General features: G+C 51.3%; 1 protein-coding gene across 1 annotated transcript in view; it reads right to left on the bottom strand.

The window, feature by feature from the left end:
- Positions 1–2,315: 2,315 nt before the first annotated feature.
- Positions 2,316–16,555, bottom strand: part of ASB2 (ankyrin repeat and SOCS box containing 2) — a 40,064-nt gene continuing 25,824 nt past the window's right edge. The window contains exons 7-10 of the mRNA XM_053601786.1: positions 14,948–15,119; positions 6,917–7,481; positions 5,721–5,874; positions 2,316–2,948 (exon numbers count right to left, since the gene is read on the bottom strand). Coding sequence (XP_053457761.1) covers positions 2,812–2,948; positions 5,721–5,874; positions 6,917–7,481; positions 14,948–15,119 — 1,028 coding nt within the window. The 3' untranslated portion in view covers positions 2,316–2,811. The remainder of the gene's footprint in view (positions 2,949–5,720; positions 5,875–6,916; positions 7,482–14,947; positions 15,120–16,555) is intronic.

Below are 16,555 nucleotides of genomic sequence, written 5' to 3'. Positions count from 1 at the left end.
TGAGACAGGACCCAAGAGAAGCCCATGGCCCTCTGATTTCCCCATGTGGAAGTGAGCTGGGGTAAAATACGTATCTAGGAAAGCTTTGATATTGAGAAAAACAAAAAACACAGCCACAGTAACAGCAGCCAATACTCTCCTAACCACAAGATGAATTGTTTTGGTTCAAAGTAAAGTTCAGAGGCAGCCAGGCACTCCCCACCCCTGGGTCAAGTGTGCTCCTTCCCATGAGGTGGAGCCTCTGCTGGAGCACAGGGCTGTGGGTGTTCTGTGCTGCCCAGAGTCCTCAGGGCTGTGGGTGTTCTGTGCTGCCCTCCTAGAGTCTGTAGGGGACAGAATCTTCTGCAGAGGGAAATGGCTAAGTCTTCTCAACAGGAGTGATGGTCAAAACAGGTAACAAACAGCACAACCTGAGCACTTTCCAGTCAGAACTGACGTCTTGGAGCAGGCCCCCGCCCAGGCATTAACCTGTTAGCTGTCAGGTTGTAGGGAGAAGGGGACAGGATCTAAGGCAGCCATGGCTGGGCATAGCACTTGGTGGGGAGGGGCTCTGACCAATGCTATGACCAATTGGCCAACTGGTATGGATGTATGTACATCAATATTCTAAGGACTCAAATATTCCCAGTGCATTCCTGGCCAGGGTCCTGGCATCCTACAATTCTGAACGTGGTGAATGAGCTCCCTCCTGGACACCTCACACCCACCTCAGAAGACTTCAGAGCTAGGGAACTGTATAGCAGGAAGAGGCTTGCAGGTGCTACCTGTTAGAACTCTCTAGAATGTAAGGTGGCCCACAAAATGCCATAGTTTTAAGAGTTTGCCTCATATCTGTCCTCAGCCCATATGCACTGCAAACAACTCACAAACTGGCCCTGTCTGCCTTATCCCATCCTCATCTGCTCCCCTTCTAGTCACTTTTGATCAGCAGTTACCTGAGATTCAATGCTCTCCTCTTGCTTCCGGGTCAGCAAAGACATTCCAATCAGAGTTCTCCCCATGAGCTGCACCAGGCAGCTTCTCCAGGGCCCTTGGGGTTGATCAACACCCCCAGATGCGGGGGGGGGGAATACAGGTTTCCTTTGGGGTTTCTTTAGGATCTCTGCAGGCTCTGTGGGATCCACAGCAAGGCATCATGGGACCCTGGCAAAGTGTTATTGAGTTGGAATCCTAGGGACACCTTGGAATCTTGCTGTGTGTGCCTAGGCTGGGCTGGTTTTTCATGGCCAGTTTTTCTTGGATTTGTCAGAAATCCAGGAAACTGAGTGTTGTAGATTGGCAGCCCCCAACCTTTTTGGCACCAGGGATCAGTTTCATGGAACACTATTTTTCCATAGACAGGGGTTTTGTGGGGGTGGGACAAGAAGAAGTGGGCTAGAAATGGCTGAGCCCCTTCTTACCCATGGCTGGAAAGTGCTGGTTGGAACACTTTTCATCTTCACACAGACACTGGGATTTATTGATTCCACAGACATCCAGTGTGTCAGAGCTGGCAAGGTCACCAGGGCTTCAACGTCACACTGTACAGATGAGGCCTCAGAGGAGTAATCAGTGGCAGAGCCAGGCTCCTCCCACCTACCAGGAACTTACTTTCCCAAAGCCAGAGACTACTCTTGACCTTAAGACCCTACCAAACCCTGGAGCTGGGCCTGGTGGAGGCTCTCACCAGGAGTCCTCCTCTGGTGTTGCTGCAGAGTGGCCCCAACTCCAGTGATTCAACATGCTTGCAAAGGGAAATGGAAGCAGAGCAGGCTAGGTCTCAGCCCACAGGACCTGAGACGCCATGAGAAAACACCATGACAGTGGCCAGCCTCAGCTCTCCCCTGCACCCCCTCCTGCCCCGCCTGCCCCACAGGACCACACAAGGAACAAGAGAGGCAAGGCAGGCCCAGGGCTCCATGTGCACTCAGGTTTGGCGGCTTTGCAGGGCTGACCACAGCCACCACTCTAGCACTGCTGCCCACAGCAATATTTAGATCCCCCCCCCCACTATCTCAACTTGTAGAGCAAAACAGAGGTGAGCAGCGTGTGAACATATAGTGGCAAGAAACGTGTGTAAGGCAATCCCAGGTTTCAGGAGACTGTGATGACATTCCTGTCTCTAGGGTGGTTAAACCAGGAGAGGAAGGCCCACAGGGCCAGCAGGTCTCTCCTGGGGAAGGAACGATGTGCCCTCTTGGGTCTTTCAGAAGTCTTCACAAAGTGACACTCAGGGCTCTCTGTGCCCTATCTCCGCCCCCACCCCACTCTCACTACTGCCAGGGGCAGCACTGACCGAACACCTCAGGCCTCGGGAGGACTTTGCTGGGTAGGTGTCCTGTGTAACATTTATTGTACTTAATGAAGCCCCAGGGTCTCTCTCCTGCCCTGGGCCACATCTTCCTCTTCCTCTTTGGAGATAAGAGATCAGAAGTCAAGGGGACAGTATCACAGAGTAAGGGGGGTGCACGGGGAATGCTCTGAAGCCAGGGATGAAGGGGCGATTCCCACTGGCCCCCACCTTCCCCAGACCACCTTGAATTCTGCCCTGGACCTTCCCCTGGCCTCAGGAATGGAGGCTTCTGCCATTCTTGATGGCTCAGAAGTCTGGGATCTAATCTTCAGTTTGAAAACAAACAACTCTTCTAATTGACACATTCTGTTCTCTGCTCTGGCCCTGAGACCCAGTGAGACCTTGGAAGCTGCCCTAGCTGAGCGGGAGGCAGCCTGCAACCTTGTCTGTCACCAGGTCCCTTTGGGTCTGGGAACACCACCATCTTGAGACTTAGTCAAAACAGTCTGAGGGGCTACTCCTCTCTCCTCGTGGCCCAGTTACTGGGTGTTCTCGTATTTCAGGTATCTAATCAGCCTGCCCGGAAGCGGCAATGTGTCTAGGAGTTTTATACGGTATTTCCCAATGGCCTTTCGAACTCGCAACCGGCAAAGGTGAGCCAGAGGTCTTGGAGGTTCTGGAAAAAGAAGGGAAAGAGAGACACTGATTTGTCATTTGCAATTGGCAAAAGGTGCCAATCTGTGACCTCCAACCTATGGGAGGTGCCCAGCTGACAAGGTAGGTAAGGGGTGGGGGGTACCTGCAGCTGGTACCCCAGGCCCTGCCAGCAAACGAGACCTGGCAAGCACCTTCCCATTTGTGACCTTTCACGCCTTGCCCAGGACCACTCCTGAGACTGCTGCATATGTCCTGTCTTCTGTATCCCATCCTCCTTTCTCTCCACACACAACCTGGGCCCCCAAACACAGCCTTTGATGAGTCAGAGGGTCTGACCTCTTTAGTGCCCCCATGCATGAAATTCAGCTCCAAGATCCCAGTTGTGCAGAGTGGTCAGGGTAAGGTGGCGTGTCCAGAATCCCACTCAGTGAAATTTTCTCAGCTGGGGATGGGGAGAGGGAGGAGCAGGGACTGATGCCTATAGGAATATGGCCATTTAGTTCAGCCTTGGACACAGGGTCAGACACAGGGAAGGTATTTGTTGAATCACAGAATGTCATTCATTCATACATCCACCTATTCATTCATTCATGGAACAAGCACATGCTGAACCCCTTGGCTGCACCTTCCTCTGTATGGGATGGAGCAAAGAGGTGCCCGCTAAGGGGTTTTGGGCAAGGGCTACACACCAGATGGTGCCCTCTAAGTGGGGTCCTGAAGGGATTGGGAAAAATTTGCCAGGTAAGAAAGGGAACCAAGGGCAGGGAAAACAGCAAGTTTCAAGCCCAGGACGTGACAGCAAGCCTGGGGAAGAACAGGAGAGTAGGGGATGTGAAGGGAGGGTTGGAGGCTAGAGAGTTGCCTAGCGAGGCAACCATGTGCCTGTCACTGTGTTTCTAATGCTTCCACTGCTCTTGGAGCTCACTTAGGACAGATCTCCCCTCTAGGGAGCTTAGCATAGGGCTCCTGGTAGGCAGAGGATATACAGCCACAGGGCAGGCTGGCCAGCCTACAGGCTCTTGAGTGCCACTTCTCAGAGCCTCTGTCTGCCCTTGTTCCTAGAATAATGGTATCAATATCACACCAGTAAATGAGAGAGCTCTAAAGTGGAAGGTAGCCTTTGAAGTAGCCAAAATAATCAATGGGTAAGAATGATCTGTTCTATCCATTGACAAATGTTTACGGCACACTAAAGGTCTCTGCAGAAGGGAAGTCAGGAAGAAGGGACAAGATTGGTGGGACAGACATCTAGGTGTGAACCACTCCACCCTCTAGTGGCCGAGGATCGCGCTGACAGCAACCAGTAGGTTTACAGGGCATCCAGAGCTGCGCCCCAGTCAATGGGCAAGTCGATGCCTCCCTCCGTCGCTGCCCCAGTAACTTTGCCAAAGGCCTCAGTTCAAGTGCTTTCCAGGCATCTGTGCCAATGAAAAATACTATTGCAGGTTTGGGTTCAAAGAGCGTGGGGAACTTGGCGAGTCAGAGTTGGGGTACGGGGGTGGGAGGCACCGAGGCAGTAGTCTCACCTGGGGACATGAATAGCAGTGGGAAAAAAGTCACCAGCTGCAGGCCAGCCTCTGTGCTACTCAAGTGACACTTGGTCAGATGGGACTGTGTCCCACAGAGCCACAGGAGGCGCTGGGGTAGCTGGAACTCCTCTCTACAGATGCCTATTTCTGTCACCAATAGCATCCACTTTGACAGCTGTGGATGGGTCAGCTTCTGACCCTTCTTTTTTTTTTGAGACAGAGTCTCAAGCTGTCACCCTGGGAAGAGTGCCGTGGTGTCACAGCTCACAGCAACCTCAAACTCTTGGGCTTAATGATTCTCTTGCCTCAGCCTCCCAAGTTGGGACTATAGGCATGCACCCCTACGCCCAGCTATTTTTAAGTTATAGTTGCCATTGTTGTTTGGAGGGATCAGGCTGGATTCAAACCCGCCAGCTCTGGTGTATGTGGCTGGTGCCCTAGCCACTTGAGCTACAGGCGCCGAGCCCTGCTTCTGACCCTTTACGTGCTCAGGTGAGCTCCATAATGCCTAAGAGCATTTCTGACCTCCTTGACCTAACTTAGCCAGGAGGCCCCCTCTACACTGCACACTTCAGAGGGACGGTGCCCAAGCCCCACTTCACCATGCCAGGTGCTGCCACTTGCAGACACCTCAGGCAGTAAAGCTGGAAGGAATGGATAATAAGCCTGCCCAGCCACCTCTGCTCAGATGGGGGGCCCTGCCATGGCCACCAAGCAAGTCCCCGGCGAGGCTGGCTCCAGAGCTCAGAGGGCCTGTCTCCCAGGCCAGGGTCATGATTAGACCAGCAGCATTGGTGTTACCTGGGAGCCTGTTGAAATGCTGACTCTCGGGCCCCACCTCGACTTGCTGAATTTTTAACAAGACGCCCAGTATGCACTTTACAGTATGAGATGCCCTAGATTACCATTCTCTCCTCTACCCCACCACACTGCCTCTCAGGGGTCCTAAATTAGGGGCAACATACTTCTCCTTAACCTCAGGGAGGTAGAACTGTTTAAAACATCATGGAAAGATTTAGTGAAGATTCTGAGGTTGGCCAAACCAAGGTTTGCCACGAACTGGCACTGATTCTGACCCAGATGGCATGATCTCTCTGAGGGTCAGTTTTCTCATGTATTATCCAAGGAGTTGAAGACACACAGCACAGAGCCTGGCACAGAAAAGGTGCTTACTCTGTTAGTAACAGGCACATTCCCTGAGGCCTGAGCCTGTGAGTCAGGTAGGGGGACTCTCCAGCAGCAGCAGCAGCAACTGTCCCTACCTGCCTTCTCCCTTATGACGGCCCAGTCCTCGAAGCTGTCAATGTGTTCCTTTAGCCTTGAGCAGAGTTGCACATTACCCACGTAGTCCAGAAGAACATCGATGATGGGCCCCGCCCAGCGGCTCACCTCCGGGGCAGACAGGATCTCACAGAACTGAAAGAGACCACGTGCGAATGGAGGTGTGCCCAGAACCAAGGGCAACACCTTAGTGGCTTCATCCTGAAGGGGGAACCTGAGGCCAGGGAAGGCAGGGGACATTGCCAAGCATAGACACTGGGCATACCCAAGCTCGGACCCACTTCCACAAATCCATCTCCCTTAACGCAGGCCCCTTCTCAACACATGCCTCCTCTGCCCAAAGTGGAAGATGGGCAACTTGGACACATCACATCACTCTTGTTGAGCTTCTACTCCTTGTCTATAAAATGGGCATACAAAACTAACTTTAATGGGATTTTTTTAAAAACGAGAATTACGGTAGTATGAGCATAAACTTCTTTGCACACAGTAGGCAGCCCATAAATCATGGCCACTAGCCATTATAATTATCTCCATGAAATGAGTGTTTCTAACTTCATTTTAAGTTTTGACTTTTTTTTTTTTTTTTTTTTTTATTGTTGGGGATTCATTGAGGGTACAATAAGCCAGGTTACACTGATTGCAATTGTTAGGTAAAGTCCCTCTTAAGTTTTGACTTTTAAAGCAGCAACAGCCTCTGAGTCACTGGCTTTCTGCATCTCACCCAACCCTACACCAGCCCGCTCTCTGGTAGCCTTTGGGGTCCTGTTCATTTAATATCACATTCCACGTGTAGGTGGGCTGGAGCTGATGAGCCCCTCAGTTTTGCAGTTTCCCTCAGTCCCCTACTACACTGTTGGTTCCTTAAATTCCTTAACACGCTGGATGAAGATAAGGATTAAATATTTTAATTGTTCATATACACCGTTAGGATCTTCAGCCTCTACAGTGTGTTAATCCCCGGCTCTACTGCCTCCACATCAGGCTAACTCCTAGCGACTCGGAGACTTCCTCCAAAGCGCATTAACCACTAACCCACACTGCCTCCGAAACACGTCAGCCAACGTGCTCTGCTGGATCCAAAGCCATCCACTCCTGCTAAAGTGTGTTAACCTGTAGTCCCGCTGCTTCCAAGGAGCGCGAACCCCCCGCCCCAGGAGCGCTCCCCGACGCCCACCTGGACCACGCCTGGCGCCTTGCAGCTGGCTGGCGAGTCGTTGAACCTGCTGGAGGGAGGCGGGGCGGGTGGATGCGGGCCGTTGCCGTAGAGGCACGAGAAGCAAGGCTCGCCGTTGCAGCCGAGGTCCATGAGGAACTTGAGCAGCGACAGGCACTTCATGGAGAACATGATGGTGGCGGGAAAGGCGGTGGGGTGCGTGGCGATGTAGGCGTCGATGTTGGCGCCGTGGTCCAGCAGCAGCTGCATGGTGCGCAGGCAGCCGTGGCGGATGGCCACGAGCAATGGGCTGATGAGGTCGCGGTTGGGGTCGGCGCCGGCGAGCAGCAGCAGCTCCGTGGCGTACACGTTGTTGTTGACCACCGCGAAGTAGAGCGCCGAGCTCCGACGGTCCTCGTAGAGGCGCGCGCGCTCGGGCGCCAGCGGCGCGTTCACGTCGAAGCGCGCGCCCAGCAGGGCCTCCAGCACCTCGTCGTTGTTGCGCTCGGCCGCCAGGTGCAGGGGGCTGATGCCGCTACGGCGCACGCGCGTGCGGCTCGTCACCGGCAGCAGCATCTGCACGATCCTGTCGGGCAGAGGGCGAGGCACGCGCAGGTCACCGCACTGGAGAAGGCGGGCCTGCAGCTGTCCCCTATTTACAGGTAAGGCAACTGAGGTTCAGAGAGTTTCACTCACCTCCCCAAAGTCGCAAAGCCAGTAAGGGGCAGCACTGGGCTGCAAAGCTAGAACCCTAGCTTAGTGATCTGGAGGAACTGACTGGAAGGCCCCCAGACCCGGTGGATGTCCGGTCTGGCCTCCTCCCTGCTGGAGGCAGTAGAGCCAATGGCGAAGTTTGGAGCTAGACTTTGCCCTGCCCTGGGGGCCATATCCCAGAGCTCACCGTGTGCCAGGACACTTAGAAAGGCTTTAGGAATGAGATTTGGTTTAATCTTTACAATAACCCATAAAGTATGTCTCATGTCTCATTATTCACATTTTGCAGATGAGAAAAATTAAGGCTCAGAAAGGTTAAGGGACTTGCTCAGGCCATACAGTAAGAGATAAACCAGGATTTGTGTCCTCCTCTGACTCCAGCACTCCGCTGTCCTGTATCCCTGTCTTGCTTCCATGGGTTCCTGGAGGACAGGAGGGGACAAATGTGCCTGCCCTAATCACTCCTGCCCCAGGATTCATCAGCTTGCTGTGACCATGAGGTCACTTGCTCTCCTCTCCTAGGAGTCTCAAGGCTCCCTCCCCTGGAGGCTTCTTCTAGCCTCTCTGCCTTGCCTTTGACGTGATAGCTTAGTCAGCCACCACTAAGGCTGGAGCTCCCTGAAACAACCTCTGGTTCCTCTCTTTCCTGAAGACTTGGGCATTGATCTCAGCATTTTATCTATATTACTCTGTTAAATTCTCCCCCCAGTAGCCCTCTGAGGTGGGCACTAATATTATCCACATTTCACAGGTGAGGAAAGGGAAGCCCAGAGAGGGTCTGCAACTTCCTCAAGGATGCACAGCCAGTAAGTAATGGAGTCAGGATTTGAATGCAGGCCATCTGACCGCTGAGACTACACTCTTAACCACTACTCTACTTCTTGTGTGAGTCAGGGTGACAGGTGATATGCTGTGGGTTTTCCCAATCTTCACAACGTGTTAATCTGCCTGCCCCATTTCACCTTCCCTGCACCCCTGGGGGTAGCCAGAGCAGGCCTGTGGTCATCTTTTTAATACTCGTGGCTCAGAGAGCTGAAGTGACCAATTAAAGGTTGTAAGCAGCTCTGAGGGCTTGACCCCAGGACTCTTGGCCCCTTGTTTTGCTCTCTTCCCCTAGGCCCCTGCCGTCAGCAAGAACAAGTTCTTGCCACCAGCACGATTCCAGAGCCTAATCTGTCTACTCCTTGCTGACAAGTGACCTCATAGCCTAGTATGGGGTTTCAAGGAGGTGGCTGAGATGGGGAAGCAGGTGCCACCAGGCCCGTTCCCACGCCTCTTCCCTCTTGGCACTCTGGCTTCCCTCTGGCTTCCTGGAAATCTGATGCCAGCGACCTCCTGCTGGGAGCTCAGTGGAAAGTGTTATTATTGTTAGTGACTCTGTGTTTGGCCAAAATCTGCCTCTAAAACCTCAAAAGGAAATTCACACACCCAGGGGGGCTAATTGCCTCCTAATTTCTATTTGTGCAAGCATGGGAGGCCTGACCTTGCTCTGCAGAGGTACAGGTCAAAGGCAGGGCTGGGGCCTCACCCTGGATGGCGGCCATCACACACAAATACTCTGTTAACAGCCGTAAAGTGCCCAAGCACGGGAAAGAACAGTGACACGGGCTGCCCCGGGGCCGCCGGCCAGATGGGGCTGGTATCTCTGACAGGTCGCAGCTGGTCTCCAGCAGTCCCCTACAAACCAAGGGAAAGTGGCAAAAATATGGGCACTGCCTAGAGTCCCAGAAGCATCATCTCAATAATGCAGTGAATCCTCTTGTTGTGGCCCAATCCTGGGGGACTTCACCTGTCAGAAAGTGAGTATGTAATGCTGGACAGGCTCGAGAGATTAGTATGTCCAGCCCTTCCATCTTATAGAAGCTGAAACTGAGGCCCAGGCATGGGGCAGGGAAGAGAGTCAGGTTGGATAGAAGGTGATGGCAAACTAGGACAAAGCGTAAGCGTCTGGACATCCAGAGCTGGCCTTCCCATGACACTCCCTGATCTTGACCATGGGAATGGCCATACTGGCAGGTCCCTCCTCATGATCGTCCCTCTCCCCAGCCTATTTTGTGGGACAGTGGGGAGGAGGACAAAGGGGAAGCCCCACCAAAGAGGCAGCTTGGGGATCTCAAAGTGCTTTTGCTCATGTTGCTCCTTATGAAGAGGAACAAAGGTGGTCATTTCCCAACAGAACTCTACATGTCTAGGGCTCCCTACCCCTTCTCTGTCCAATTCCCAGAACTAGGGCTATACCAGACCCAGTGTGACAGCTCAGTGGGTATAGTAGGCTGCAGAGCCATCTCTGACCTTGGACCTCAGTCCTGATAAATGGGCCCCTACCTTGTTTCTGGGACTGACCAGTAGCTGAACCCCACTCTCCTTGTCCCAGGCCATGGCTTTCTGCCCATGTTTCCTTGAGGCTGCGACCTTGTCATGCCACTTATCCCTGGCTCTGCTGTCCTGCCCACACCCAGCCCAGCAGCAGGGAATCAGAGAGAGCTTTTGGCCAAAGCAGGCTGTCCTTAGTAGTGTGGGGTCCAGCAGTGTGGGGTCTCCTGTCCAGTGAGCCTGGGTTACACACCAGCACTGGGCTGTCTCAGGTGTATCACTTAACCTCTCTGAACCACTCTAAAGGAGAGGGGTAATTAATCAGAAGGATAGCAGTGATGGTGATGATGATGACAGCTGTAGCCTCCCTTTATTGCACCCCTGTCGGTGGTTGTGATTTTGCCCTTTACCTTCCTAAATAATAATTATAATGACATTGATGAGAACCTACTGTGTGCCAGGCACCATTTAAGGCACTTTACACATTTACCTCATTTAGTCCTAAAATGACTCTATAAGCTGAGTATTTAATGTCATCTACTCATTTATTTATCTCACTTATTCAAAAAAACCCCAGCAAAATGGGACTGCTAGGCCCAGATTACAAAATTTAACAATTTACTAATATGTTTCATCAAAGGTGCTTTTGAGGATAAAATGAGATCTTACACATCATTCTGATTGGCATGCAGGTGGCAGTCAGTAAACAGTGGCTGTTGGTATCTTGACCACCGTGGTGATGATTTTTCATGATTGTATCCCTGGCTACGTCAAACATGATATTCTAGGTCTCCATGGTCTGACCTTTGTCAGCGGTCAGGGTAAATTTGGCCAGTGGACTTGACTTTCACATGAGAACCAGTCACCCACAGGTGGCTTTGCTACCAACACCGCTGAGCCTCACTTTGTAGACCTGCCTTGTTTCTATGATATCTTGAGCTCCGAGCCTCCGTTTCCCTTTTAACTAACGGGGTTACTAACTTTCTTGTGAATATGCTTTATAAACTGCTTTTTAATGTTTTAAATAGTTTCCATTTGCCTCGTTCCAGAAAGAATTTTAAGTGCCTTGCAAAGATTGACAAAATATAGCAAAAGTGATAAAAATTGTAAGTAAAAGAGAAAGAATATATAAAAACAAGGGAGATGTGAGGCCTGGAATGCAAGTCTCTGTTTTCTGTTGTCTCCAAAAGACCCAGATTCTGATAAACTGGCTCTCTCCATGGGCTGCATGGTGAAACCATGGCCACCTGTACAGCTTCTAGAAACCCCAAAGCCTCGGCCATAGCCCAGACCACTTATATCTCAATCTCTGGTGATGAAACCAAGGCGCCAGGATTTTCAGTGATCCAGGGGTTCAATGTGTAGTCCGGGTTGGGAACTGCTACTTTTGGTGCTGTTATTCTCAGGACCATCTGTTCTTGCCTAACTCGCTCAGTTTCTTAATAAATCTCCTTTTGGTGTTGATCTTTATTTCATAAGGTGCTTTGTTAAACTGGAGATGAAAACAGGAAAACGTGTGCCTTGGAGGTGACTAAGATGTTGGGATCCTAGGGCCTCTTTCTCAGCCACTCCTGAATGTCACCCCTCCGGGCAACGTGCTGAAGAGCAGGCATCCTCTGGCAACCAGCACTGTGGGCTGCCTTCCATGCCATGGACTGGCAGGATGTTTTGGCAGGTGGCAGAATGTGGAATGCCTATGGAATGTCACATCAAACCCCCAGGCAGCCTGGCAGTCTAGTGGGGGTCAGTGTGGAGTGGGAGAGGGCCTTTCATGCCACAGGCTCAGGAAAGGTGGGAAGAGCTGGAGGTTTGGTGGCCCTGGGCCCTGCCAGGTGGCAGAAGCTGCTGGGATCCAGGCTTTAGCCCTTTGTTGGGCAGCCCTCATCTGCTTTGTTCCCCAGCCCCTCTCTGCTTTGGGGAACAGAGGGAAATGGGACCTGGGAACCCAGGGTGAATAATCAGGGAAATGGCCTTGGGAATCTGTGTGAATCCAAAATGGGAGACTTTGGGGGAACAGAAACCAATTATACAGTGGTTCCAGACAGGACCCACCTTGCTCCCTGGTCATCCCTAAGCACACCAGTTAACCTTCAACTTCTCTAGTTGGGGACAGACTGCCTATGTGTGGGTCCACTCAAAGGCAGCCCAAGTGGCAGTCCCAGCTCTGCCATTATCTGAAAGACCATTTCCCATTTCTGGCCTCAGTTTCCTCCTCTGTAAAATCAGGGGCTAAATTAGATCAATGGTTTCTGAAGCTATAGAGTAACTATATCTGGTTTGTTTGGGAAATTTTTCTTTTCTTTTTCTTTCTTTTTTTTTTTTTTGCAGTTTTTGGCCGGGGCTGGGTTTGAACCCACCACCTCTGGTATATAGGGCTGGCACCCTACTCCTTGAGCCACAGACACTGCCCGGGAAACTTTTCAAAAAGTCAGGTGAGCTCCTTCTCTCCTGGAGACTCTGGTTCAATCAAGGATATGGCATTTTAAAATATCCCAGAGTGACTCAGGTATGCAGGAAAGTATGGGGCATCAGGCAAGGAGATTTTCAAGGTGCAGCCCCTTCCCTCACATTCACTCTGGATCTCTTGGGGATCAGGTTCAAGGTGAACTGCTGGGATCAGGGTCAAGGTGAACTGGGTTTGCCCAGCTCCGATCCTGGACACTACATGGGGCTGAAGAGAAAGGTGCCATCTTGCCCATCCCCACTGCCTGACTTGAGTTGCTTTCCTCCCTCCATTGGTTTAACTGAAAAAACGATGGGATGTACTCTGCCTACACAGGAGAGGGTGAGCACAGAACTACACAGGAGAGGGTGAGCACAGAACTACACAGGAGAGGGTGAGCACAGAACTACGCAGGAGAGGGTGAGCACAGAACTACACAGGAGAGGGTGAGCACAGAACTACACAGGAGAGGGTGAGCACAGAACTACACAGGAGAGGGTGAGCACAGAACTACGCAGGAGAGGGTGAGCACAGAGCTACGCAGGAGAGGGTGAGCACAGAGCTACGCAGGAGAGGGTGAGCACAGAGCTACGCAGGAGAGGGTGAGCACAGAACTACGCAGGAGAGGGTGAGCACAGAACTACACAGGAGAGGGTGAGCACAGAACTACACAGGAGAGGGTGAGCACAGAACTACACAGGAGAGGGTGAGCACAGAACTACACAGGAGAGGGTGAGCACGGAACTACCGAGCACCCCCTAGATGCCAGGTGCTCTGCTAGGTACTTCCATTTCCAATCTCTTTTAGTTCGTATCCATTTTACTAGTCTTCACAGCAAGCCTGGGAAGCAGCATAGCAATCTCCCACTTTACAAAAGAAGAAACTGAGGCTCAGAAAGGTTAAGCAACTTGCCAGTGGCCTCAGCAGAAATTCAAACCCAGATCTGTCTACCTCATAGCCTGCTGTCCTGGCCAGAGAAGGCTGAGTCTCTCCTTGTGTGTGCAGCATGGGCTGCAGAGGGCATCTTTGGTTGGATGTGTGCAGGCAGCCTGCAGAGGAGGGCCTGGAGCTCCTAGGGTTGGCTCTGGATCCTGGAGTCTCCATTTCATTATCTGAAATGTCACTGTTGTCCCCACTTCCCTCTGCCTTAGTGAAGGCAACAAGTATTCCTCAACACACACAGGCTGTTTTTCTCGCTCTTCTCCCTGCCTGGAAGACTGAAGTGTCTTTCCCAAAGCATCATCTTGGGTGCATGAGATGGGATTTTAGGTGAAAAGGGTATTTTTTATCAATAGTAAATTAATAAATATAACACTATAATGTATGATAAATGCTTCCTTTCTAAAATAAATCTATCATAAGTAAACTTATTTGAAGGAAAATACTAATCAATGAAAGTATAAGATGTCAAGAATTGGGAAGAAAGTCTGTGAATGGCCAAAGTTTGGGAAACACGATTCCTGTGGAAGGAGTCTCATCACTCAGGGTTAAGTTTCTGGAGGTGGCTGGTTATGGGCCAAGTCTCTGGACCCTGAGTCTTAGAGTCCTGTCCTGTAAAATGAGAAACCATGCCCACAGCACATTGGTGAAGCCCACACAGGGAACAGATGAGTCACACTTTAGAAGTTACCAGGCCCTGTTCATCCTTGGCAGGCAACTGGAGGTCCTCCTCTGCCCAGTTTTTCATGACACAGCAGTGTGGCTGGGGAACAAATGGGGTTGGGGGTAGGCAATTTGCTGGCTTGTCAATTTGCCTATTTCCAAGGTGTAAATATTCCCACCATGGCAACGTGAGGTCAGTGAGTGTGGAGTTGGGATGAGATGTGCATGATGGTTCCCATGAGCTGACATGAGCCAGCTGTAGAACACCTCTGCATCCAGCCCAGGCTGGTCTCTCTCCCGCAAGACCACCATGGAGCTCGGCTCTTTCCTTGTTTCCTGAATTCATCATGCCAATCTTCCCTCCCACCAGATTGCGCCTCAGGAACTTAGGCTTCTCTCATCTCACTTAAAGTACCCAGCACATAGCAAGCACTCTGACGAACACTGTGCGCTGTTATTATCTTTGGTGCTATTTGTATTATTGTAGGCATTCCCTGCATGCTTGCTAATCGCCTGGGAGGTTGTCTTTGCCTCTGAAAATATTCATTAGTTGGACTTTTTGGGTCCCATGAGTAGAATTCTTATAGAAGTGACATTTATATGGCAGGTGAGTTCCTGCCCCCTGTAAGCTATGTGACGTTGGGCATGTCACCTAGTCTCTCTGTGTCTTCTTATTAGCTTCCTCGTCTAAACAGCAGAGATAATAATATCCACTATTACAAACTGTTAAAAGGATTCAGTAAATTTTATGGTGTAAAATCCAGGAAAGTGCTACAAAGTGTTTGCTGTTATTATTGTTTTTGCAGTTGTTATAGGCACTCCCTCCTTGCTTGCTAACTGCAGAGAGGCTTTCCTCTTTTCCAACAGAAAAAGGACCCCTCCCTGGCCTTCTTAATCCTGTGGGCAGGACACTCACAACAGGCCTGGCCCTCCCCGCCCACCCCCAGTGTGGGTCCCAGGAGAGGGTGGTCTGTTCTGACCTGCAGTTGCCCTTCTTGGAGGCCACGTGCAGTGGGAGCAGCCCGTCCTTGTTGGTCTTGTTGGCATCGGCACCCTGTGACAGCAGAAACTCCACCACCTCCTCGTGCTCATTCTTGCAGGCCTCATAGAGGGCAGATGCATTATCACTGGCCTGTGTGTTGATGTCAGCGCCTGTTGAAGGGAAAGCAGGTCCGAGAGTGATCTGGGAGTTACTGTCCACCGCATGCTGGTTGCTGCTGTGCTAACCACTCTGATGCCTTGGATCTTTAACAACCCTTAGGAAGGAAGAGCCCACCCAGCATGACCCCCAGCCTCTTCAGCAACATTAGAGACCCAGGGTCCTGCCAGCCCAAGCTGAGGCCTCTTAGAAGCTAAAAGCAGCCACAGTGATACTGGCATTTACTGAGTGCCTACTACACGCTGGGCATTGTGCTTTGCACGTGCTAACTCTGAACCCACAACATAACCCTGTGACATCTACTCATATTTCCATATTATAGATGACGACACTGAAGCCCAAGTACCAAACCATCTAGCTTGGAAATGTAGAGCCAAACTTGAACCCAGATGGGCTGATGGCAGAGACCATGCTCTTAATCCTCACTCCGTATAAGGGCCCCGCTCTGCCCTGAGAAAGGCCTCACAGGTCTGGGAGAGTAACAGCCCCTACTAAAGGAAAACCTCAACAACTTTACTAATTGGGATTTGCTTTTCTCTGCCTTTCACTCCAAGGAATAAGAGAAGAATTACTTCCTGTCTCCTCTGAAGAAAACACTAAGCATGCTGCTAGGAATAGGAACAAGCCTTGTGACAGTCACCTTCAGCCCAGTCTCCTACACCTTCTGCATCTCCTGGGGGCTGAGGGAGAGTGCTGACGTACACTCAGCTTTCTCTGCAAGACAAGAGTTCACCAGTCCTACCTTATTTTGGAAGGAAATGGAACTAAGATGCTATGTGATGTCAGGGAGGCTTAAACAAAAAGCATCTACTAACCACAGCTCGCCTTTCTGAGCACTTTGCTTATCTCAGGCTTTCTGGTAACTTTTTCTTTTTGTTGATGGTGGTACTGGTCTGTGGCCTAGTGAAAAGAGTATAGCCTTTGGTGATGGATGAGAACGAGTTCAAGCTTCTATCTCATTGCTCACAAGCTCTGTGGCCTCGGACAGCCTTCAGGAGGCTCAGCTTTCTCATCTGTTGGCCAGGAGTAATAGAACCCACTCCTTGGGGCTACTGCAAGGGGTTAACAAGAGAACATAACTATATCCCTCAGGGCAGTGCCTGGCACAGAGAAGGTGCTCAGCAAATAACCAGTCATTCAGGAAGGAGAGAGCCAGGCAGAGGGGCTGGTTCTGTCTTCTTCCTGAGCCAGAAAGCTGCTCTGATACGGGTCTCAAAGTCAGACTCCCTGGAAGGCCTGGACCCTGCCAGCAAAGCCGCCTGCTTGTACAAGAAAAATATTTGGATTGGAAAATGGACTCATCCCATGAAAAGAACAGACCCTGACTCAGGGTCGGCAGGAGACCTGGGCAGATGTTTGGAGTTAGTGGGGTCACCCTCGCCTGCTGAGCATGCTGCCCTTGGCCCAGCCTTCTGGCCTGGGCTCCCAG

This window comes from Nycticebus coucang, chromosome 9 (genome assembly GCF_027406575.1).
Source record: "Nycticebus coucang isolate mNycCou1 chromosome 9, mNycCou1.pri, whole genome shotgun sequence".
Classification (NCBI taxonomy): domain Eukaryota; kingdom Metazoa; phylum Chordata; class Mammalia; order Primates; family Lorisidae; genus Nycticebus; species Nycticebus coucang.
This window is presented reverse-complemented; position numbering and strand designations above follow the sequence as displayed.